Source organism: Pan troglodytes, chromosome 10 (assembly GCF_028858775.2).
Source record: "Pan troglodytes isolate AG18354 chromosome 10, NHGRI_mPanTro3-v2.0_pri, whole genome shotgun sequence".
Classification (NCBI taxonomy): domain Eukaryota; kingdom Metazoa; phylum Chordata; class Mammalia; order Primates; family Hominidae; genus Pan; species Pan troglodytes.
The window spans coordinates 127,094,384-127,117,928 of record NC_072408.2 but is presented as its reverse complement, the minus strand read 5'-3'; the positions used below and the strand labels follow the sequence as shown (position 1 = coordinate 127,117,928).

Sequence of the window (23,545 nt, the reverse complement as noted above, 5' to 3'; positions counted from 1 at the left end):
TGGTTATAAAAAATTCATTCATGGCCATTGCTTATTTTTTCAAAAATTATATCAAAATGGTTCAGTTAAAGACACTTAACCATTTGGATTATAAATTTAGTCATTTCCTTCTACCCTTACCCCACAAAATTAGTGAGATCCTTGGGTTGGCACTCCAGAGACCACTCTGGCCTACATATGTCCCAGGCCATTTCTCCTGCCAGGTGAGATAAAAAGGAAATGAATGCAGCTGCTTCTTTGAAAAAGTCTTTGTTCTGGGGCAAATCTCCTCAGCCTAGACCTTAACTCGTTGGCTGGGAAAGCTGCCGGGTTGAGAAATGGGCTGGCAGAGAGGTGTTGATTTGTTGCCCCCTACAGGCTGCACTCAGCGAGCTTCGATTAGTTTGAGAAAAAAGGGATGCTCCTTAGGGATCTGTAAAGAAATGAAACAAGTGAATGCAAAGATAAACGAAGAGCAGGGTCCAGGGAATGCTTGTGAACACCAGCCTATCAGTCACAATACCATAGCACTTAGGACATGGAAAGATGACCACTGGCCGGGCTTGGTGGCTCATGCCTGTAATCCCAGCACTTTTGGAGGCTGAGGCAGGTGGATCACTTGAGGCCAGGAGTTCAAGACCAGCCTGGCCAACATGGTGAACTGAAAATACAAAAATTAGCCGGGCATGGTGGTGGGCACCTGTAGTCCCAGCTACTCGGGAGGCTGAGCCAGGAGAATTGCTTGAATCTGGGAGGCAGAGGTTGCAGTGAGCCAAGATCATGCCACTGCACTCTAGCCTGGGCTACAGAGCGAGACTCCATCTCAAAGACAAAACAAAACAAAAAAAACACCCGGGCACGGTGGTTCACACCTGTAATCCCAGCACTTTGGGAGGCCAAGGCAGGCAGATCACTTGAGGTCAGGAGTTTGAGACCAGCTTGGCCAATATGGTGAAACTTCGTCTCTACCAAAACTATAAAAAATTAGCCAGGTGTAGTGGTACGTGCCTGTAATCTCAGCTACTTGGGAGGCTGAGGCAGGAGAATCACTTGAATCCAGAAGGCAGAGGATGCAGTGAGCCAAGATCACACCACTGCACTCCAGCCTGGGCAACAGAGCGAGACTGTCTCAAAAAAAAAGTTTTGGCCGGGTGTGGTAGCTCGTGCCTATGAAGTCAGCACTTTGGGAGGCTGAGGCGGGTGGAGAGCTTGAGCTCAGGACTTCGAGACCAGCCTGGGTGACAAAGTGAGACCCTGTCTCTACAAAAAATATAAACAATTAGTTGGGTATGGTGGTGCACGCCTGTAGTCCTAGCTACTTGGGAGGCAGAGGTGGGAGGATGGCTTGAACCTGGGAGGCAGAAGTTGCAGTGAGCTGAGGTCAGGCCATTGCACTTCAGCCTGGGTGACAGAGCCAGATCCTGTCTCAAAAAAAAAAAAATTAGTTTTAGTGCTCTCTTCAGCAGCACATATACTAAAATTGGAATGATACAGAGGTTAGCATGACCCCTGTGCAAGAATGACACACAAATTCATGAAGCATTTCATATAAAGCTGAACAATTTTTTATTTTTAAAAAATGAGTTTTAATTAAGAATATCCACACATTAAGATACCTAGAACCTTCTATACTTTGTCAGTGCACCCTACTCTGTTGAATGGGAACTGGAATCTGTCATTTGAGAAGGCATTTACATTTAGCAGCAAGATTCAAGTGAAAGTCCCTGTTCCAGGTTCTGGAATATCAGGCTGTGGTCAGCATGGGTCTATCAAAGGCAGCAACTCTCCACAACGAGAATTCAGTTTCAGACACGCCAAGTCATCCGACCGTGTGGGCCCAATGTTCAGTATTGCAATCGGGAGCTTCTTCTCCCAGGCAGTGAGGATAAACCTGTAACCGGAGTATACCTGCACGGAGAAAAGACACACATAAGAATGTCTAGGTTCTCTAGATCTAGAAAAAGTTAAACCAAACAGGGTGTCTCTCCAGGACTCAATCCCGCACAAGGGGTAGTTACCACTCTTGCCAAGTCAGATACCTGCAAGGATGATCCCACCACCAAGAGGGAGTCGGCTTCTTTTACACGCTTGTGCACAAAATCAACCTTGTCAGGGTTCACTGTGTCCCCGAAGAAAACGACATCTGGTTTCAGACGGCCTCCACATTGAACGCAGGTTGGGACCTGAAAGCTCCGGACTTGCTCCTCTGAGAGAAAGACGTCACCATCAGGAGCCAGGCCATGGGCCTCAGCACTCCAGGTGGGGTTCAGGACTTGGAAACGCTCTTGCAGCACTCCCCGGGGAGTCTGTTCCCCACAATCCAAGCACAGGACCCTGGAACCAAGGAAGACGCCGACTGAACAGTATGCCCTTGGGAGGCACAAAGCTGTCAGAGACGTTTCATCTCCAACCATTTTCAGCCCTTCCATCGCTGCTTTCTTTCCCTATCACACAATCCCCACCCCATTTTAGCCATACTTTCTATTTTATTTTTTTTATTTTTGGAGACAGGATCTGGCTGTTGCCCAGGCTGGAATGCAGTGGCACGATCTCAGCTCACTGCAGCCTCAACCTCCTGGGCTCAGGTTATCCTCCCACCTCATCCTCCTGAGTGGCAGGGACTGCACTACAAACACGCGCCACCTCGCCCAGCTAATTTTTGTAGTTTTGGTAGAAATGGTGTTTCACTGTGTCGCCCAGGCTGGTCTCAAACTCCTGGCCTCAAGTGATCCTCCCTCCTTGGCCTCCCAAAGTGCTGGGATTACAGGTGTGAGCCACTGCGCCCAGCCCATCAATTTCCTTCCCATACACTCCTTCCTAACCTTCTGCTATAGCTCACTTTTATCCTTAACATGACTGCAAATGCCTTGCCTGCTGATTTCCTTAATGCCCAAACCTGCATTTTTCCCTCTATACTTTCCCTTGCTCATCTGCTGAATTTGCCACTGTCTATTACCATTCCTTCTAAAATGCTTCTCCTTCTTGGTTTCCAGGACACAGTGTCTCCTGGTTCTCTTCTCACCTCTTTTTTTTTTTTTTTTTGAGAGCAAGTTTCACCCTCATTGCCCAGGTTGGAGTGCAATGGCATGATCTTGGCTCACCGCAACCTCCGCCTCCTGGGCTCAAGCGATTCTCCTGCCTCAGCCTCCTGAGTAGCCGGGATTACAGGCAGGCTCTACCACACCCGACTAATTTTTTTTGTATTTTTAGTAGAGACGGGGTTTCTCCATGTTGGTAAGGCTGGTCTCAAACTCCCGACCTCAGGTGATCCGCCTGCCTTGGCCTCCCAAAGTGCTGGGATTACAGGTGTGAGCCACTGCACCCGGCCCCCCTTCTCACCTCTCCAATCACCAGAGCTTGAGCCAGTGAGGGAGAGCACTTTGTGTCTGTTTTTATTTTTTTATTTTATTTTTTATTTTTTTGAGACAGAGTTTCACTCTTGTTGCCCAGGCTGGAGTGCAATGGCGCGATCTTGGCTCACCGCAACCTCTGCCTCCCAGGTTCAAGCAATTCTCCTGCCTCAGCCTCCCGAGTAGCTGGGATTACAGGCATGCACCACCACGCCCGGCTAATTTTGTATTTTTAGTAGAGACGGGGTTTCTCCATGTTGAGGCTGGTCTCGAACTCTTGACCTCAGGTGGTCTGCCCGCCTTGGCCTCCCGAAATGCTGGGATTACAGGCATGAGCCACTGCGCCCGGCCTATTTTTTTTTTTTTTTTTTAAGAGACAGGGTCAGGCTGGGCGTGGTGGCTCACGCCTGTAATCCCAACACTTTGGGAGGCCAAGGCGGGCGGATCACGAGGTTAGGAGATCGAGACCATTCTGGCTAACATGGTGAAACCCCATCTCTACTAAAAATACAAAAAATTAGCCAGGCATGGTGGCGGGCGCCTGTAGTCCCAGCTACTCGGGAGGCTGAGGCAGGAGAATGGCGTGAACCCGGGAGGCGGAGCTTGCAGTGAGCCGAGATAGCACCACTGCACTCCAGCCTGGGCAACGAGCGAGACTCCGTTTCAAAAAAAAAAAAGAGACAGGGTCTTGGCCAGGCGTAGTGGCTCTTACCTGGAGTGCAGTGGCATGATCATAGCTCACTGCAGCCTCGAACTCCTAAGCTCAAGCAATCCTCCTACCTTAGTCTTCCAAAGTGCTGGGACTACAGGTATGAGCCACCACACCCAGCCTCATTTTTCTCCTTTTAGTTCTAGTCAGCCATCAGATTATGTTGATTTTCTTCTCTTAAAAGAACCCCTGTGGCCAGGCATGGTGGCTCACACCTTGTAATCCCAGCACTTTGGGAGAGTAAAGCAAGAGAATCGCTTGAGCTCAGGAGTTCCAGACCAGTCTGGGTAGACAGCAAGACGCTGTCTCTACAAAAAAAATTTTTTTGGCTTGTCTTTTTGTTTTTTGAGATGGGGTCTTGCTCTGTCACCCAGGCTGGAGTGCAATGGCGCGATCTCGGCTCACTGCAACCTCCGCCTCCTGGGCTTAAGCGATTCTCCTGCCTCAGCCTCCCGAGCAGCTGGGATTACAGGCGCCTGCCACCACGCCCAGCTAATTTTTGTGATCTGCCCACCTCGGCCTCCCAAAGTGCTGAGACTACAGACGTGAGCCACCACGCCTAGCCAAAAAAAAAAATTTTTAATTAGCTGGAGTTCTAATTACCCAGGAGTTCTAGGTTACAGGGAGTTATGATGGCACCATTGCACTCTAGCCTGGGTGTCAGAACCAGACCCTGTCTAAAAAAGAAAAAAAGGCCAGGCCGGGCATGGTGACTCACACCTGTAATCCCAGCAATTTGGGAGGCCAAGATGGGTGGATCAGTTGAGGTCAGGAGTTTGAGACCCGCCTGGCCAACATGGTGATACCCCGTCTCTACAAAAATACAAAAAAATTAGCCGGGTGTGGTGGCGCACACCTGTAATTCCAGCTACTCAGGAGGTTGAGACAGGAGAATTGCTTGAACCCAGGATGTAGAGGTTACAGTGAGCCAAGATCATGCCATTGTACTCCAGCCTAGGTGACAGAGCAAGACTTCATCTCAAAAAAAAAAAGAAAAAAAAAAAAGCCGGGCACAGTGGCTCATGCCTGTAATCCCAGCACTTTGGGAGGCCAAGGCAGGCAGATCACCTGAGGTCAGGAGTTTGAGACCAGCCTGGCCAACACAGTGAAGCCCAGTCTCTACCAAAAATACAAAAATTAGCCGGGCATGGTGGCGCATGCCTGTAATCCCAGCTACTCAGGAGGCTGAGGCAGGAGAATCGGTTGAACCCGGGAGGTGGAGGTTGCAGTGAGCCAAGATCGCACCACTGCTCTCCAGCCTAGGCGACAGAGTGAGACTCTGTCTCAAAAAAAAAAACAAAGAAAAGAAAAAAAGTCCCCTGTGAAATGTCAAGAAGTCCTGGATTGTTTTAAAATGCTTAAGAAGAGACAGAATGGATAAAGTAGACATGACAAAATCTTGATAAAACCTTGGAATCTGGGTGATGGTATATGAGAATTCATTATACTATTCTCTTTACTTTTGTGAATGTTTGAAATTTTCATTATTAAAAGAACAGATTTTCTTCATGAAAAAAATTGTGAGTTTTTTTTGAGACAGAGTTTCACTCTTGTCGCCCAGGCTGGAGGGCAATGGCACAACAGTCTTGGCTCACCGCAACCTCCGCCTCCCAGGTTCAAGCGATTCTCCTGCCTCAGCCTCCCGAGTAGCTGGGATTACAGGCATGTGCCACCATGCCCGGCTAATTTTTTGTTGTTCTTGTACTTTTAGTAGTGACAGGGTTTCTCCATGTTGGTCAGGCTGGTCTTGACTCCCGACCTCAGGTTATCCACCCGCTTCGGCATCCCAAAGTGCTGAGATTACAGGCATGAGCCACCACGCCCGGCGGAAAAAATTGTTTTAATGAATCCATAAGCATCATTAACTCAAATTCCCTGGATACCACCTTAGTCTAGGTCTTTCAGGCTGACCTCCCTGACCTGCTCTTTTTAATCCTGTTTAGCCTTCCTCAAATGCTATTTTTATCATGTTGCTTGCTTGCTCTGAAACCACTAATAAACCCCTTTGGTGTCTCACAGCAGACCCAACTGCACTGCCTGATTTTCAAATGTAACCATGATTTGGGCCTAACTTTCCCAGACAATCTGGTTTCTGCAAGTCCCAGGTCCAAACCTCTACAGAGGCCAGGCCAGACTCCTCTGGGATCTACAACTTCCCTTCATTTGGAAAGCCCTGTTTCCCACTCTTGCCTAGACAAACCTGAGCCAATCTCAAGCCCCCTGTACCCATAAAAGCTTTCTTGGGGCAGGCGCTGTGGCTCACGCCTGTAATCCCAGCGCTTTGGGAGGCCGAGGCAGGCGGATCACGAGGTCAGGAGTGAGTTCGAGACCAGCCTGGCCAACATGATGAAACCCTACCTCTACTACAAATACAAAAAATTAGCTGGGGGTGGTGGCAGGCACCTGTAATCCCAACTACTTGGGAGGCTGAGGCAGGAGAATCACTTGAACCCAGGAGGCGGAGGTTGCAGTGAGCCGAGACCGTGCCACTGCACTCCAGCCTGGGCAACAAGAACAAGACTCTGTTTCAAAAAAAAAAAAAAAAAAAAGCTTTCTTGGGCCAGGCATGGTGGCTCACACCTGTAATCCCAACACTTTGGAAGATCGAGGCAGGAGGAGGGCTTGAGCTCAGGAGTTCGAGACCAGACTAGGTAACACAGCAAGATCCTGTCTCTATTTAAAAAAAAATTTATTTTTTTTTAAAGCTTTCTCAACTGATTATTCCAATCTTTACTAAATCTGTTTATTTGAACATGCACAGCATATAAATCAAGAACCACACAATTTCACAATCATGCGTTGTCATTTATCATTAATTATGTGCTTTTCTTTGTTTGCTTGGTTGTTTTTTGAGAAGGAGTTTCGTTCTTGTTGCCCAGGCTGGAGTGCAATGGTGCGATTTCGGCTCATTACAACCTCTGCCTCCCGGGTTCAAATGATTCTCCTGTCTCAGCCTCCTGAGTAGCTGGGATTATAGGCATGCACCACCATGCCTGGCTAATTTTGTATTTTTAGTAGAGACAGGGTTTCACTGTGTTGGTCAGGCTGGTCTTAAACTCCTGACCTCAGGTGATCCCCCGCCTCGGCCTCCCAAAGTGCTCGGATTACAGGCGTGAGCCACCGTGCCCGGCCAATTATGTTATTTTTGTGTCTTCCCAAATATTACAAAGTTCTTGCATATAAAGTGGGCCATGTTTTATACTTTGGTTTTTGTTTGTTGTTTGAGACAATCTCCCTCTGTCGCCCAGGCTGGAGTGCAATGGCACGATCTTGGCTCACTGCAACCTCTGCCACCCATGTTCATGCAATTCTCCTGCCTCAGCCTCCCGAGTAGCTGGGACTATAGGCGCCCGCCACCACGCCTGGCCAATCTTTTATTTTTAGTAGAGACTGGGTTTCGACATATTGGCCAGGCTGGTCTCAAACTCCTGAGCTCAAGTGATCCGCCCCCTCAGCCTCTCAAAATGCTGGGATTACAGGTGTGAGCCACTGAGCCCAGCCTATACTTTGGTTCTGACCACTAAGAAGCACAGTAGTTAGTGTTATAATGTACTACATAGTGTAACGTATGTACACCATACATTCTAGGCACCCAGTAAATATTTCACCATTGGCAGACTGACTTCAGCCCTCAGAGGAGCCTCTCTAGGGCTTAAAGAAATAAGTCTCCAATTAGCTACAATTATTGCCAGACCCATAAGCAGGATACCCTCCCATGTATCTGTTCCCTCATTATTGAGTTCTGACTACTGCCCGGCTACGTTATGGTCTATGTATCTAGCCATCCTAGGCATTGGAAACCCAGCAGTTTATAGCACATGCTATTGGTGTTCAGCTCATATTTTCCTCAGAACATGCTAAAGGCCACGTTCGAACAGTTTCCTTTCTTTTTGTTTTTTTATTGAGATAGAGTCTCACTCTGTTGTCCAGGCTGGAGTGCAGTGGCACAATCTTGGCTCACTGCAACCTCTGCCTCCCAGGTTCAGGCGACTCTCGTGCCTCAGCCTCCCAAATAGCTGAGACTACAGGTGTGCGCCACTATGCCCAGGTAATTTTTTGTATTTTTAGTAGAGATGGGGTTTCACCCTGTGGGCCAGGATGGTCTCGAACTCCTGACCTCAAGTGATCTGCCTGCCTCTGCCTCCCAAAGTGCTGGGATTACAAGCATGAGCCACCGCACCCGTCCCAGTTTCCTTTCTCTGTTTTTTTGTTTGTTTTTTTTTTTGACGGAGTTTTGTTCTTGTTGCCCAGGCTGCAGGCTGGAGTGCAATGGCACAATCTCGGCTCACCGCAACCTCCGCCTCTTGGGTTCAAGCTATTCTCCTGCCTAAGCCTCCCGAGTCGCTAGGATTACAGGCATGCACCACCACGCCCAGCTAATTTTGTATTTTTAGTAGAGACAGGGTTTCTCCATGTTGGTCAGGCTGGTCTCGAACTCCTGACCTCAGGTGATCCGCCCAACTCAGCCTCCCAAAGTGCTGGGATTACAGGCGCGAGCCACCGTGCCCAGCCAATTTCCTTTCTTAAAAAAATTTTTTGTAGAGACGGAGTCTGGCTGTGTTACCCAGGCAGGTCTTGATCTCCTGGCCTCAAGTAATCCTCCTGCCTCAGCCTCCTGAGTTGCTGGGATGACAGATATGAACCACAGCACCCTGGTGGACACAATTTTCTTTCTTTTTTTTTTTTCTTTTTTGAGACGGAGTCTCGCTCTGTCACCCAGGCTGGAGTGCAGTGGCGCGATCTCGGCTCACCGCAAGCTCCACCTCCCAGGTTCACGCCATTCTCCTGCCTCAGCCTCCCGAGTAGCTGGGACTACAGGCGCCCGCCACCGCGCCCAGCTAATTTTTTGTATTTTTAGTAGAGACGGGGTTTCACCATGTTAGCCAGGATGGTCTCGATCAACTGACCTCGTGATCCGCCTGCCTCAGCCTCCCAAAGTGCTGGGATTACAGGCGTGAGCCGCCGCGCCCGGCCTACACAATTTTCTTACAAGCAGTTTCCTGTGTCTGTCTTGCCTCAGATGTTCTCTGCCCACGGAAGCCTCCTTGGGAGGAGCAGAGTCAAAATGTTAGGGAATTAATTCCCCTAGAGTGATCCTGGACCCATGAGGGATGAGAGATGGTGAATAAATACCCTAGCTTCAAGGCCAAGCACAGTGGCTCACACTAGTCATCCCAGCACTTTGAGATGCCAAGGCAGGAGGATCACATGAGCCCAGGAGTTCGAGACCAGCCTTGGCAACATAGTAAGACTTCGTCTCTACAAAAAATAAAAATTAAATTAAAAATTAGCTGGGCACGGTGGCGTTTGCCTGTAGTCCCAGCTACTTAGGAGGCTGGGGTGAAAGGATCACTTGAGCCCAAGAGATTGAGGCTGAAGTGAGCTATAATCACACCACCACATCCCAGTCTGTGTGACATAGTGAAAGCCTGTCATACACACACACACACACACACGTGTACACACAAACACAAAAGAAAATAAAAGAAAAAAGAAAATCACCCTAGCCTGCTCAACTTTCTTTTTCTTTTTTTCTTTTTGAGACGGAGTTTTGCTCTGTTGCCCAGGCTGGGGTGTGGTGGCATGATCTCAGCTCATGATCTCAGCTCACTGCAACCTCTACCTCCCAGGTTCAAGCGATTCTCCTGCCTCAGCCTCCTGAGTAGCTGGAATTACAGGTGCGTGCCACCACTTCCAACAGATTTTTGTATTTTTAGTAGAGACGGGGTTTCACCATGTTGACCAGATTGGTCTTGACCTCCTGACCTCAGGTAATCTGCCTGCCTCGGCCTCCCAAAGTGCTGGGATTACAGGCGTGAGCCACCACACCCGGCCTCAACTTTCTTTAAAAAAAAAATATATATATATATTATATATATATATAATTTACTTTACTTATATAGAGACAGAGTCTCACTGTGTTTGCCAGGTTGGTCCTGAACTGTTAGCCTCAAGCAATCTTCCTGCTTCAGCCTTCCAAAGTGCTAGGATTACAGGTATGAGCCATTGTGCACCATCCTCAACTTTTTTTTTTCTTTTTTTCTTTTTTTTGCACTGTTGCCCAGGCTGGAGTGTAGTGGTGCAATCTCGGCTCACTGCAGCAACCTCTGCCTCCCAAGAGATTTTCCTGCCTCAGCCTCCCAAGTAGCTGGGATTACAGGCATGTGCCACCACGACCGGCTAATTTTTGTATTTTTAGTAGAAATGGGGTTTCACCATGTTGGCCAGGCTGGTCTCGAACTCCTGAGCTCACATGATCTGCCCACCTCAGCCTCCCAAAATGCTGGGATTACAGGCGTGAGCCACTGCGCCTGGCCCCAGTCCTCAAGTTTCATTGAGGCAATCCTCAGGCATGTCCTAGACAGTTGGAGGGTCCCTCACAGGACTGAACCCCAGTGCCCAAGGCAGTAACCCACTCATTAACACACACTTTCTTGGCTTTCCTCTCTTTCCTGTTTTACATCCTTGCTCCGTCAATGAATTTACTGGAATCAACTGCAAAATAAACAACTTGCTCTGAAATCCTTTTCTCAAGGTCTAAGACTGTGGTGATCAAGACAGCCAAGGTCCCTACTCTCCCAAAACAACACACGGGTTTGCGTTCAAACCGTGTACAGCTCCTGCACCTGTCCATGCATCCGTGGAGCTCTGTCAGGCGCCGACTCCCCGCCTTGGTGTGCAAAGCATCCACATTTTGGGTCACCAACCAGTACAGCTTTCCGAGTTTCTCCCAGGTGCTCAAAGCCCAGTGTGCAGGGTTAGGCTGGTGGGAGGAGAATTGAGGCCAGCCTACGAAGTTTCTCGCCCAGTACCGCTGGCGGATTGGGGCACTCCGGACAAAATCGCCATGCTGGATGGGCCTGCGGTCAGTGCGGGCATAAAGCCCCACTTTTTCTGACCTGTAGTCTGGTATCCCCGATTCGGTGGAGATTCCTGCCCCAGTCATCACAAGGAGTCTCTTGGAAAGGGTGATGAAGCGCTGTAACTCTTTGACCTTCTCAGGGTCCAGAGGAGGACTTGCTGGCACAAATAACCCAATGGAGGCTTTCGAGCACGGCTGGCTGGGGTTTGCGATCCAACGGCCTTTTGCTGACCTGAAAGTCAACGCAAAGCTCATCTTCATTCTAGAGAAAAAGAAGCCTCATGTGAGAAACTGGGGTGTTTTTTTTTTTTTTTTCTCATTTTTTGTTTGTTTGTTTTCGTTTTGTTTTTTGAGACAGAGTCTCCCTCTGTTGCCCAGGCTAGAGTACAGTGGCATGATCTTGGCTCACTGTAACCGCTGCCTCCCGGGTTCAAGTGATTCTCCTGCCTCAGCCTCCAGAATAGCTGGGACTACATGGCCACCATGCCCGGCTAATTATTGTATTTTTAGTAGAGGCAGGGTTTCACCATGTTGGCCAGGCTGGTCTCGAACTCCTGAGCTCTAGTGATCTGCCCGCCTCGGCCTCCCAACGTGCTGGAATTACAGGTGTGAGCCTCTGAGTCTGGCCCTAATAAGTCAGGTTTTGTTTGATTTTGTTCATGTAATTAAGCACACACACGCATTCCTTTTATTTTTTCATTTCCCCCTTATTTTAGTTTACCCTCCACTGCAAGCTCTGCTACTTGGACACATCAGAGAGACAAGACCCCTGCCCGTCAGCTTTTCCAGCTGTAACAATAGAGGGCCGGGTGCGGTGGCTCACGTCTGAAATCCCAGCACTTTGGGAGGCCGAGGCAGGCAGATCACTTGAGATCAGGAGTTCGAGACATGCCTGGCCAACATGGTGAAACCCCGACTCTACTAAAAATACAAAAAAAATTAGCCGGGCATGGTGGCACGTGCCCGTAATCCCAGCTACTAGGGAGGCTGAGGCAGGAGAATTGCTTGAACCCGGGAGGCGGAGGTTGCAGTGAGCCGAGATCGCGCCGTTGCACTCCAGCCTGGGCGAAGAAGCAAGACTCCGTCTCAAAAAAAAAAGAAAAAACTTTGACATATTATTTGATATAATGCATAAATCCTCTAGTGACATGCACCCCGTATGTAAACATTATTTTATGTTTGGCTTTCCAGATCTGAGATCAGGACCCCGCTTTCTCCTTGACATTCCACAGCAAAACGTGAACAGCTGAACAAGCACACAGTCCGGTTTCCCGAGACCAAAGGGTCAGGGGAAACCCCCGCTGAAAACGTGCATCAGTGGAACAACTACTCTCTTCCAGGTCCCACCGAGGGCAAAGAGGAGAAATAGAATCCCTCACAAGAAATCCACAACTTCTAGAAATCCGCAGCACACACAGAACACACTTACCTCTCACAGCTCTACGGACACTTCACACCCCACAGTGGGACCGTCTGATTACATTTGCATTTTGGGACATGTAGTCCAGAAAGCTTAAATGATGCGAGAAAAACTACAAGTCCCACAATCCTCCGCGTCTCGCAATTGACAGCCCCAGATCATCCAGGAACGCCCCCTGTCGGCTCTTTCTGGTCAGAGGTTCCCCCGTTAATATAAAAGCTTTTAATCATGGATTTTTTTCTTTGTTTTCAATTTCTGTGGGCACTTAGTAGGTGTATATATTTATAGTGTACATAAGATTTTTTCTTTTTTCTTTTTTTTTTTTTAAGACGGAGTTGGTTTTTTTTTTTTTTTTTGAAAAAACTCCAGTCTGGAGTGCAGTGGCACGATCTCGGCTCACTGCAACCTCCCTCTCCCAGGTTCAACCGATTCTCCTGCCTCAGCCTCCCGAGTAGCTGGGATTATTTTTGTATTTTTAGTAGAGACGGGGGTTTCGCCATGTTGGCCAGGCTCGTCTTGAACTCCTAACCTCAGGTGATCCGCACGCCTTGACCTCCCAAAGTGCTGGGATTATAGGCGTGAGCCACTGCGCCCGGCCATCTTTTCTCTTATTTTTTGTCTTTTTTTCTTTTCTCTGTGCCTATCTATGCTTTACCCACATGAGATGTTTTGATACAAACATGCAATGTGAAATGAGCACGTCATTAATCATGGATCTAGATTTGACTTTTTTAAAAGTTTTTGTATTTTTAGTAGAGACAGAGTTTCACCATGTTGGCCAGGCTGGTCTCGAACTCCCGACCTCAGGTGATCCGCCAACCTCGGCCCCCCAAAATGCTGGGATTACAGGCCTGAGCCACTGTTCCCGGCCTAGATTTGACTCATTCTAAACATCAGAGTTTGTGATCCTTTTCATTCACAACGACAGTATCAAGTTATTTGCTATTGGTAAAATACCTTGAACTTGTGAAGAAATGTGTTTATACATATCTGAAAAAGTGATAGTTTGTTGTTGTTGTTGTTTGTTTGTTTGTTTTTGAGATGGAGTCTCGCTCTGTTGCCCAGGCTGGAGTGCAATGGTGCCATTTCGGCTCACTGCAACCTCCGCCTCCCGGGTTCAAGCAATTCTCCTGCCTCAGCCTCCTGAGTAGCAGGGATTACGGGCGCATGCCACCACGCCCGGCTAATTTTTTTATTTTTAGTAGAGACAAGGTTTCACCATGTTAGCCAGGATGGTCTTGATCTCCTGACCTCGTGATCTGCCCACCCTAGCCTCCCAAAGTACTGGGATTACAGGCGTAAGCCACTGTGCCCAGCCAAAAGTGATGTTTTTACAGTTAATATGAAGCCAAATATATTATACCTGGACTAATGTACTTAACCTGCTTGGCTTCTCCAATTGTATTTATCATATTTTTTTTTATTAAGTTAATCAAACAAGGCCTGCGTCTCACTCCCAGGGATTCTGATCTACAAATTTCCTAATTGTTCCTAATGTGTAGACAACCAGAACTGCCGCTCTGCAGCATCACCTAAATCAATAAATGTATAAGTGTCTTTGGACATAAAGGTGGGCGGCCAGCAGGGACCTTGAAGACCACCTAAGGACTCCCTTCCTCCATTTTAAGATGAATCGGGCTGAGTGCAGTGGTTCCCACCTGTAATACCAACACTTTGGGAGGCCACGGCAGGAGGATCACTTGAGCCCAAAAGTTCAAGACCAGCTTGGGCAACATAGTGAGACCCACTCACTACAAAAAATAAACAAAATTAGCGGGGTGTGGTGGTGTGTGCCTGTAGTCCCAGCTACTCAGGAGGCTCAGGTGGGAGGATCACTTTGAGCCCAGGAGATCGAGGCTGCAGTGAACCATAATTGTGCGACTGCACTTCAGCCTGGGTGACAAAGTGAGATCCCATCTCTTCAAAAAATAACAATAATAAATAAAGATGAACTGAAGTGCAGAGAAGTAATGTGGAAGCTTGAGAAAGAGTTTTTAGGTTTTTGGTTCTATCATTGTATCTTTGGAGGTAATATTGGCAAAATGACCATTTAGTAGTTTGCCCATTTCTGCTTTTTTTTTTTCTTTTTTTTGAGACAGGGTCTCGTTCTGTCACCCAGGCTGGAGTGCAGTTGTGACATCACAGCTCACTGCAGTTTCTACTTCCCAGGCCCAAGGGATCCTCCAACCTCATCCTCTCGAGTAGCTGAGATCACAGGCATCCACCACCACGCCCAGCTAAATTTTGTTATTTTTTATTTTTGTCGAGACACGGTCTCACTATGTTGCTCAGGCTGGTCTCAAACTCCTGAACTCAAGGAAAGTTCTTGCTTTGGCCTCCCAAAGTGCTGGGATTACAGGTGTGAGCCACCATGCCGGGCCTGCTTATTTCGACTTGGCAGCATCATTTCATGAAGCCCCTGACTCTGTGACAGCATACAGCTCTCCAGAAAGATGCTTTGAAGACAAAACAGAATAGAGCACACAGCCCTCCATGTCTCTTCCAAGTCACTATATTCATTAAAAGATAAATGACTCTGGTCATTGCCTTTTCCTGCACAAGATAATGTCTGATGGGGTTAGTGATGATACCTCTGTAATCCATAACCAGATATACTCTTGCACCCAAACTTTGATATGATTGTGCTTTAATGTAACTTTGAAGCAAGTTTAATGTGATTTCGCAGGCACCGTACACTCACCAGTTGTATATGAGTGGCTGAAATTCTGTGTTGGACCAGTCTGATGGAACTGCTCCCACACTATAGCCCTCGGTCTGTAATCCTCAGTAAGACTTGTAAGTAAAACTAACTTTAATTTTTTTTTTTGAGAGAGAGTCTAGCTCTGTTGCCCAGGCTGGAGTGCAGTGGAGCGATCTTCACTCACTGAAGCCTCTGCCTTCCCGGCTGAAGTGATTCTGCTGCCTCGGCCTCTGGAGTAGCTGGGATTACAGGCGCTCGCCACTGCGCCCGGCTAATTTTTGTATTTTTAGTAGAGATGGGGTTTCGTCATGTTGGCCAGGCTGGTTTTGAACTCGTGACCTCAGGTGACCCACCTGCCTCGGTCTCCTAAAATGCTAGGATTACAGGAGTGAGCCACTGCACCCCGCCACTTTTATTATTATTATTATTGTATTTATTTATTTATTTATTTATTTTTGAGACGGAGTCTCGCTCTGTCGCCCAGGCTGGAGTGTAGTGGAGAGATCTCGGCCCCACTACAAGCTCCGCCTCCCGGGTTCACGCCATTCTCCTGCCTCAGCCTCCCGACTACAGGCGCCCGCCACCACGCCCGGCTAATTTTTTGTATTTTTTTTTAGTAGAGACGGGGTTTCACCGTGTTAGCCAGGATGGTCTCTATCTCCTGACCTCGTGATCCGCCCGCCTCAGCCTCCCAAAGTACTGGATTACAGGCGTGAGCCACCGCGCCCGGCTATTTATTTATTTATTTATTTTTTGAGACGGAGTATTGCTCTGTGCCCAGGCTGGAGTGCAGTGGCACGATCTCAGATCACTGCAACCTCCGCCTCCCGGGTTCAAGTGATTCTCCTGCCTCAGCCTCCCGAGTAGCTGGGATTACGGGTGCCCGCCACCATGCCCGGCTAATTTTTGTATTTTTAGTAAAGACGGGGTTTCACCATGCTTGTCAGCATGGTCTCGAACTCCTGACCTCGCGATCCGCCCGCCTCAGCCTCCCAAAGTGCTGGAATTACAGGCATGAGCCACTGTGCCCTGCCACTTTAATTATTTAAAAGCTTATTTTTTTATTTTGGGGACATGCTCTCACTCTTTCACCCAGGCGGGAGTTCAGAGGCACGATCACTGCGCACTACAGCCTCAACCTCTTGGACTCAAACCATCCTCCCACCTCAGCCTCCTGAGTAGCTGGGACTACAGGTGGGCCACCACGCCCAGCTAATTTTTGTATTTTTTTGTAGAGACGGGGTTTCACCATGTTGCCCAGGCTGGTCTCGAACTCCTGGGCTCTAGGCTTTCCAAAGTGTTGTGATTACGGGCGTGAGCTACTGCGCCTGGCCGATTCTTTTTTCCTTAGTACACAGGGAGTAGTAGCTCCAGCAACAGCGAAAGTCAGTAGCTGTAGGATCTACTAGGCGGGGAAACTCATATGACAGCCCCCCTCCTTTTTTTTTTTTTTTTTTTTTTGAGATGGAGTTTCACTCTTGTTGACCAGGCTGGAGTGCAATGGCGCCATCTTGGCTCACCGCAACCTCCGCCTCCCGGGTTCAAGTGATTCTCCTGCCTCAGCCTCCCCAGTATCTGGGATTACAGGTGTGAGCCACTGCGCCCGGCCACCCCCTTTTTTTTTCAAGGCTGCAGTGAGCCATGATCCTGTGACTGCACTCCAGCCACTGACAGCCCTTTCTGCATTAGTTAACCTGACCACATCTGCTGAAAGAAAACACCAGAAGCTAGACTGAAATTTTCATTGTCAAAAAAATTATAATCCCCCCCAAAATTTAAAAATTATAATCCAGCACATTTTCTGCACACATTTTCTGGGTATTTTATCATAACTTTAAAAAATGTGAGAACAGTGACATTCTCCTTCCCCATTCACCAATTTTACTATGAAAAAGTTCAAACCTAGGTTATTTTTTCAGTTCTCCAAGTGGAATGATCATCACTAATAGAGATTGGTTGGGAATTCTATTGTGCTTCTAGGTCCCCAAAAATCTCATGCTCTGAGGAAAAGTTAGCTGAGTTTTCAATTTTTCTCATAGTGCTGGAAAATCATCCCTGGACGGTGAAGTCATCCAAGTCTTTTTTGTTTTGTTTTGTTTTGTTTTTTCTTTCTTTCTTTCTTTTTTAATGTTTGTATGCTTTATTTGTTTCTATTTCTTTTTTTTTTTTTTTTTTGTCATCCAAGTCAGCTGGTGAAACACACAATTTCACTTGATAGCTACTGAGAGAGTGTAATGGGCCACCCATTCTAGAATTCTCAAGGGCTAGGAAGTTCCTTTGATACCCTCATAGGATTAGGATTAGGGCTTTAGTCTTTCTCTCTCTCTCTCTTTTTTTTTTTTTTTTTTTTTTTTTTTGATTACAGGCGTGAGCCACCACACCCAGCCCCATTATTTATTTATTTTATTTTATGTATGTATGTATGTATTTATTTATTTATTTATTTTGAGACGGAGTCTCACTCTATCGCCCAGGCTGGAGTGCAGTGGCGCAATCTAGGCTCACTGCAACCTCCGCCTACCGGGTTCAAGTGATTCTCCTATGTCAGCCTCCCAAGTAGCTGGGATTATAGGCGCCCGCCACCATGCCCAGCTAATTTTTGTATTTTTAGTAGAGACGAGGTTTCACCATCTTGGCCAGGCTGGTCTTGAACTCCTGACCTTGTGATCCACCCGCCTCGGCCTCCCAAAGTGCTGGGATTACAGGCGTGAGCCACCGTGCCTGGCCTAGTGTTTTTCTCACAACTCCACCCCATCCAGAATTAATGACTAAATCCTTGACTGGATGATCAAAGTAAAAGAATCTAAATTCACCACATTGCTAGTCTTTTCTTTTTATCCAGGCTGTGAATTAAATAAGAAATCAGCTGCAGTGGCTCACACCTGTAATCCCACCCCTTGGGGAGGCCGAGGCGGGCGGATCACTTGAGCCCAGGAGCTGGAGACCAGCATGGGCAACATGGTGAAACCCTGTATCTACAAAAAATACAGAAAAATTAGCTGGGCATGGTGGTGTGTGCCTGTAGTCCCAGCTACCTGGAAGGCTGAGGTGGGAAGATCGCTTGAGCCCAGGAGATTTAGGCTGCACTGAGCCGTGATTGCACCCCTGTGCTCCAACCTAAGCGACTGAGAACATGTCTCAAAAAAAAAAAAAACAAGTTAGAAATAATCACATAACACATCAGCATCAAACAGGCCTTTTAAAATGTCGTTTTTGACCATCCTGGCTAACACGGTGAAACCCCATCTCTACTAAAAATAGAAAAAATTAGCCGGCCGTGGTGGCGGGCGCCTGTAGTCCCAGCTACTCGGTGAGGCTGAGGCAGGAGAATGGCGTGAACCCGGGTGGCGGAGCTCGCAGTGAGCCGAGATTGCGCCACTGCACTCCAGCCTGGGCTACAGAGCGAGACTCCGTCTCAAAAAAAAAAAGTGTCATTTTTGTATATGGATGATGAGTACATGAATGTTCACTGAGGAATTCTTTGAACTTTTCGTGTTTACAATTTTTTATAATAAAATGTTGGTGGAAATGTTACTTTTTTTTTTTTTTTTTTTTTTTGAGACGGAGTCTCGCTTTGTCACCCAGGCTGGATTACAGTGGCATGATCTCAGCTCATGGCAACCTCTACCTCCCAGGTTCAAACGATCCTCCTGCCTCAGCCCCCCTAGTAGCTGGGATTACAGGCAAGCGCCACCACGCCCGGTTAATTTTTGTATTTTGTATTTTTGTAATTTTGTATTTTTGTATTTTGTATTTACAGGGATGTCGCCATGTTGCCAGGCTGATCTTGAACTCCTGACCTCAGGTGATCCACCTGCCTTGGCCTCCCAAAGTGTTGGGATTACACGCTCGAGCCACCACACCTAGACCAGATGTAGGTTTCTAATAGCTTTCTACATCCTGAAGGAAAACAGGCAGTGAGGGTGAAAGTTGCTTCAAATTTTAGATACTGTGAACATTCTGTGGAAATAAATCCTTATTATTTGAGCCTCTTTTTGAATTAAGGTGTCCAAAGAAAACCCTTTTGAATTAACATATGATCCAGCAATTTTACTTCTAGGTATGTACACCAAAGAATAGAAAACAGGGGCCAGGCGCGGTGGCTCACACCTGTAATCCCAGCACTTTGGGAGGCCGAGGCAGGCAGATCACTTGAGGTCAGGAGTTCAAGACCAGCCTGACCAACATGGAGAAACCCCGTCTCTACTAAAAAAAAAAAAAATTTATATATATATATATTTATACATATACATATATAAAATTAGCCAGGCATGGTGGCGCATACCTGTCATCCCAGCTACTTGGGAGGCTGAGGCAGGAGAATCACTTGAACCCAGGAGGCAGAGGTTGTGGTGAGCTGAGATCGCGCCTTTGCAGTCCAGACTGGGCAACAAGAGCGAAACTCAGTCTCAAAAAAAAAAAAAGGAAAACAGAAACTTAAGCTGATATTTGCACACCAATAGCAGCATTATTCCCATAGACAAAAGGTGGAAACCAACAATGACCATCTAAAAATAAATGGATAGGCCGGGCGCCGTGGCTCAGCACTTTGGGAGGCTGAAGAAGGAGGATCACTTGAGGTCAGGAGCTTGAGACCAGCCTGGCCAACATGGTGAAACCCTGTCTCTACTAAAAATACAAAAATTAGCCAGGATTGGTGGCACACACCTGTAATCCCAGTTAGTTACTCGGGAGGCTGAGACAGGAGAACTGCTTGAACCCCAGAGGTGGAGGTTGCATGGGCTGAGATTGAGTCTCTGTACTCCAGCTTGGGCAACAGAGCGAGACTCCCCCTCAAAAAAAAAAAAAAAAGGATAAACAGTTGGTCCGGGCGGCAGCTCATGCCTATAGTCCCAGCACTTTGGGAGGCCAAGATGGGAGGATCGCTTGAGCCCAGGAGTTCGAGACCAGCCTGGGCAACATGGTGAGATCGTGTCTGTACGAAAAATACAAAAAGTATCCAGCTGAAGTGGGAGGAGGATCACTTGAGGCCTGGAAGCAGAGGTTGAAGTGAGCTGAGATCGCGCCACTGCATTCCAGCCTGGGTGACAGAGCCAAAAGCTGTCTCAAAAAAGAATGAATGGGACCGGGCGCGGTGGCTCACGGCTGTAATCCCAGCACTTTGGGAAACCAAGGCGGGTGGATCACCTGAGGCCAGGAGTTCAAGACCAGCCTGACCAACATGGTGAAACCCCGTCTCTACTAAAAATAATCCCAGCTCCTCGGGAGGCTGAGGCAGGAGAATCGCTTGAACCCGGGAGGCAGAGGTTGATCTCGCCATTGCGCTCCAGCCTGGGCAACAAAAGCAAAACTTCATCTCAAAAAAAAAAAAATAGACAAAATAAACGGGCTGGGTGAAGTGGCTCACACCTGTAATTCCAGCACTTTGGGAGGCCGAGGCAGGCAGATCACGTGAGGTCAGGAGTTTGAGACCAGCCTGGCCAACATGGTGAAATCCTGTCTCTACTAAAAATACAAAGAGTGGTGGCATGCATCTGTAATCCCAGCTACTTGAGAGGCGGAGGCAGGAGAATCGCTTGAATCCGGGAGGCAGTGGTTGCAATGAGCCGAGATCATGCCACTGCACTCCAGCCTGGGCAACAAGAGCAAAAACTCCATCTCAAAAAAAAAAAAAAAAAAAAAAAAAAGATAACATCTCATACAGTGAAATATTATTCAGCCATAAAATTAATGAATTCCTGATATATACTACAACATGGATGAACCTTAAAAACATTATTCTGAATGAAATAAGACTGACCTCAAGGACAAATATTGTATGATTCCATTTATATATATAAAGTACTCACAAAGTCATAGAGATAGAAAGTAGAAAACAGGTTGCCACGGGGGCTGGAGGAGAAGGGAACAGGGAGTAAGGGTTTAATGGGTACAGAGTCTCAGTTTCCACCCTTGGGCATGAAAGATAAAGTTCTGGAGGTAAGTAGTGATGATGGTTACACAACAATGTGAACATATTCTATGCCAGTGAATTTACACTTAAGGTTAAAATGGTAAATTTTATGTATACTTTGGCACAATTTAAAAAAGTTTGAAAAAGAAAAAAGACAAAACAATAATCGTCTTTGGAGAAGTCTGTTACACTGAATCTGGAGCCAAGTGAACAGAACCCTGATTTTGATCCCTTTTCTCTCAAAAGCCCTTTGCAGTCTCTGAATTGTCTATTAGCATGTTCCTCCCATAGTGCTTTGCTTCATATCAACAAAAACCTAGCTAAGTGAAATCAGCAACGATATGCAGAAACCACCTACGCAGCTCACAAACATCTTTCTATGATTGTATAATTTTCAAGCAAGCAATAAGTGAAGATTTTTCCATAGGCCCTAAACTCACCTTTGCGAAATAGGAAGCTGGCTTATTGGGAGTGATGAGCAGGGGGCGTAACAACTTAGCTTTGCGCAGTGGCAGTATCGTAGCCAATGAGGTCTATCCGAGGCGCGATTATTGCTAATTGAAAACTTTTCCCAATACCCCGCCGTGACGACTTGCAATATAGTCGGCGCTGGCAATTTTTGACAGTCTCTGCGGAGACTGAATTTTGTTGCGGTTGAACAACAGAAATTTTTTGTGTGTGTGTGCTTACCTTTGGGAGGTTGAAAAGTATTTGCCGGCGGACTTTCCAAATCAGAGATGGTGAAGTATCTTACCAACCGATTCTCCAGAGTACGTGTAAGTTTACCTGTTTAGCGGTTTCCGTTTATGAAAGTTGGAGTTGCTGATTTTGTGATCTCTACTTTTAAGGTAAATGCAGGGCGGTGTTGACTTTTCTTGCCAGCTGGCTGTCCTGTTTTCTTTCTCTCGCACTGTTGTGTTCTTTTTGAGACGAAGTCTCGCTCAGGCTGGAGTGCACTGGCGCGATCTCGGCTCGCTGCAAACTGCCGCCCGGGTTCAAGCGATTCTCGTGCCTCAGCCTCCCGACTAGCTGGGATTACAGGCGCCTGCCCACCTCACCCCGCTGATTTTTTTGTATTTTTAGTAGAGACCCCGTTTCACCATCTTGTCCAGGCTGGTTTTGAACTCCTGACCTCGTGATCCACCCGCCTCGGCCTCCCAGAGTGCTGGGATTACAGGCGTGAGCCACCGCGCCCAGCCGTGTTCTCCATTCAGATTTTGTCACAGTGACGTCCTAAAATTATTCCCAACTCCCCCACCCTGCTGTTTCCGCACCCTCGAGCACAGCTGGTCGTCCGTCTGCGCCCTCCAGGCTCACTTTCCCACTGCTCACTCTCCTCGCTCAAAATTCGAGTCTCAACCGAGTCATCTCTGTGACGTCACGTTGATTTGCATAAGATTCCCCAGCGTCCCAAGCGAATGTTCTTATGGTTTTCAAAACCTGAATGTTTGACACGGGATGTTCCAACAACAAGAAACCTCCCATGCAGATGGGCTTTAAATACGGCTGGTGGAGTGGGAACACGTCGTGTACACGGACACACGGGCAGGCACTCACCCTCAATGTAATGGTAGTCATCATCCGCGGGGGAGCGGGGCGCGAACATCGGTTCTTCAGCTTTGCGCAGTGGCAGTATCGTAGCCAATGAGGTTTATCCGAGGCGCGATTATTGCTAATTGAAAACTTTTCCCAATACCCCGCCATGACGACTTGAAATATAGTCGGCATTGGCAATTTTTGACAGTCTCTACGGAGACTGAATTTTTCAAAGTCTGAAAAAAAGTGTTATAGCAACTTGTATTATTGCAAGTTGTGTCTTATATTCGATAAGTTGTGAGCTGTTTTTATGATAGATTTTTGGTTGTTGTTCAGGAGTATTCAGTGATTGAACGTCCGGCATTCTGTGCGGGTACTGTGAGTTGTTTTCCAAGATGTATGACACTCTATGTTGAGAACTGGGTTCTAACTAAGACAGTTATCGTTAATCTTTTTTATCCAAATGCAGCCAGTGAGTGAGCTACTCCACTTCCTTTGTCACTGAAGGTCACAGATTCCCTTAAAGGGAAGGGGAACTCTAACACATTAATACATCCAAAGTCTTCCTTTTTTTTTTTTTTTTTTTTTTTTGAGACGGAGTTTTCGCTGTTGCTGGAGTACAGTGGCGCGATCTCGGCTGACTGCAACCTCCACATTCCGGGTTCAAGCGATTCTCTGTCTCAGCCTCCGGAGTAGCTGGGATTACGGGAGCCCAACACCACGCCCGGCTCATTTTTGTATTTTTAGTGGAGACGGGGTTTCGCCTTCTTGGCCAGGCTGGTTTCAAACTCCTGACCTCAGGTGATCCGCCTACCTCGGCCTCCCGAAGTGCTGGGATTACAGGTGTGAACCACCGCGTTTTCTTCCTTTTAAAGCGACCAAGAGGGAAAAAGGCACAGAAGATTGCTCAGGTCCTACTGTGGAGTCCTCGGCAGAGCTGGGGCTTATCAGGTTCTCTTGCCCCTAGTGTGGTACTTGTTCCCACTACACCAGCCTCTTCCAGTCTTATCTTTTTACGAAGACCTGGGCTGTCCATGGACAGAGGTCCTCAGGAGTCACAACTCTGGGCATGGC

The 23,545-nt window shown here is 47.4% G+C and overlaps 1 protein-coding gene and 3 non-coding genes across 10 annotated transcripts; 3 read left to right on the top strand and 1 right to left on the bottom strand.

The window, feature by feature from the left end:
- The first annotated feature begins 1,429 nt into the window (after positions 1–1,429).
- Positions 1,430–1,533, top strand: LOC112205085 (U6 spliceosomal RNA). The gene has a single exon (XR_002938949.1). It is a non-coding gene; the product is annotated as a U6 spliceosomal RNA (small nuclear RNA).
- SIRT4 (sirtuin 4) lies at positions 1,522–22,292 on the bottom strand. Of its 7 annotated transcripts, none has more exons than XM_009426390.5 (4): positions 21,626–22,292; positions 10,665–11,162; positions 2,019–2,313; positions 1,522–1,887 (listed from the first exon to the last, which is right to left on the bottom strand). In XM_009426390.5, exons 2-4 carry the CDS (start codon positions 11,159–11,161, stop codon positions 1,735–1,737), a joined length of 945 nt encoding a protein of 314 aa, XP_009424665.1. In that variant the 5' UTR covers position 11,162; positions 21,626–22,292; the 3' UTR covers positions 1,522–1,734. The 7 variants fall into 7 exon arrangements, with proteins under 7 accessions (XP_009424665.1, XP_009424666.1, XP_063642150.1 ...); XM_009426391.5 differs by having other exon boundaries at positions 21,722–22,292; XM_063786080.1 differs by having other exon boundaries at positions 10,938–11,162; positions 21,626–22,285.
- Positions 21,433–21,573, top strand: LOC112205197 (U4 spliceosomal RNA). The gene has a single exon (XR_002939035.1). It is a non-coding gene; the product is annotated as a U4 spliceosomal RNA (small nuclear RNA).
- Positions 22,293–22,550: 258 nt separating the features above from the next.
- On the top strand, positions 22,551–22,691 carry LOC112205196 (U4 spliceosomal RNA). Its single transcript, XR_002939034.1, has one exon. It is a non-coding gene; the product is annotated as a U4 spliceosomal RNA (small nuclear RNA).
- Positions 22,692–23,545: the final 854 nt, after the last annotated feature.

Coding starts and splice junctions, on each gene's coding strand:
- SIRT4 (XM_009426390.5), bottom strand. CDS start 11,161: ATGAAGATGAGCTTTGCGTTGACTTTCAGGTCAGCAAAAGGCCGTTGG. Junction 2,314..10,664: donor CTCCACGGATGCATGGACAG/GTGCAGGAGCTG, acceptor CCTTGGTTCCAG/GGTCCTGTGCTTGGATTGTG. Junction 1,888..2,018: donor TGGTGGGATCATCCTTGCAG/GTATCTGACTTG, acceptor TTCTCCGTGCAG/GTATACTCCGGTTACAGGTT.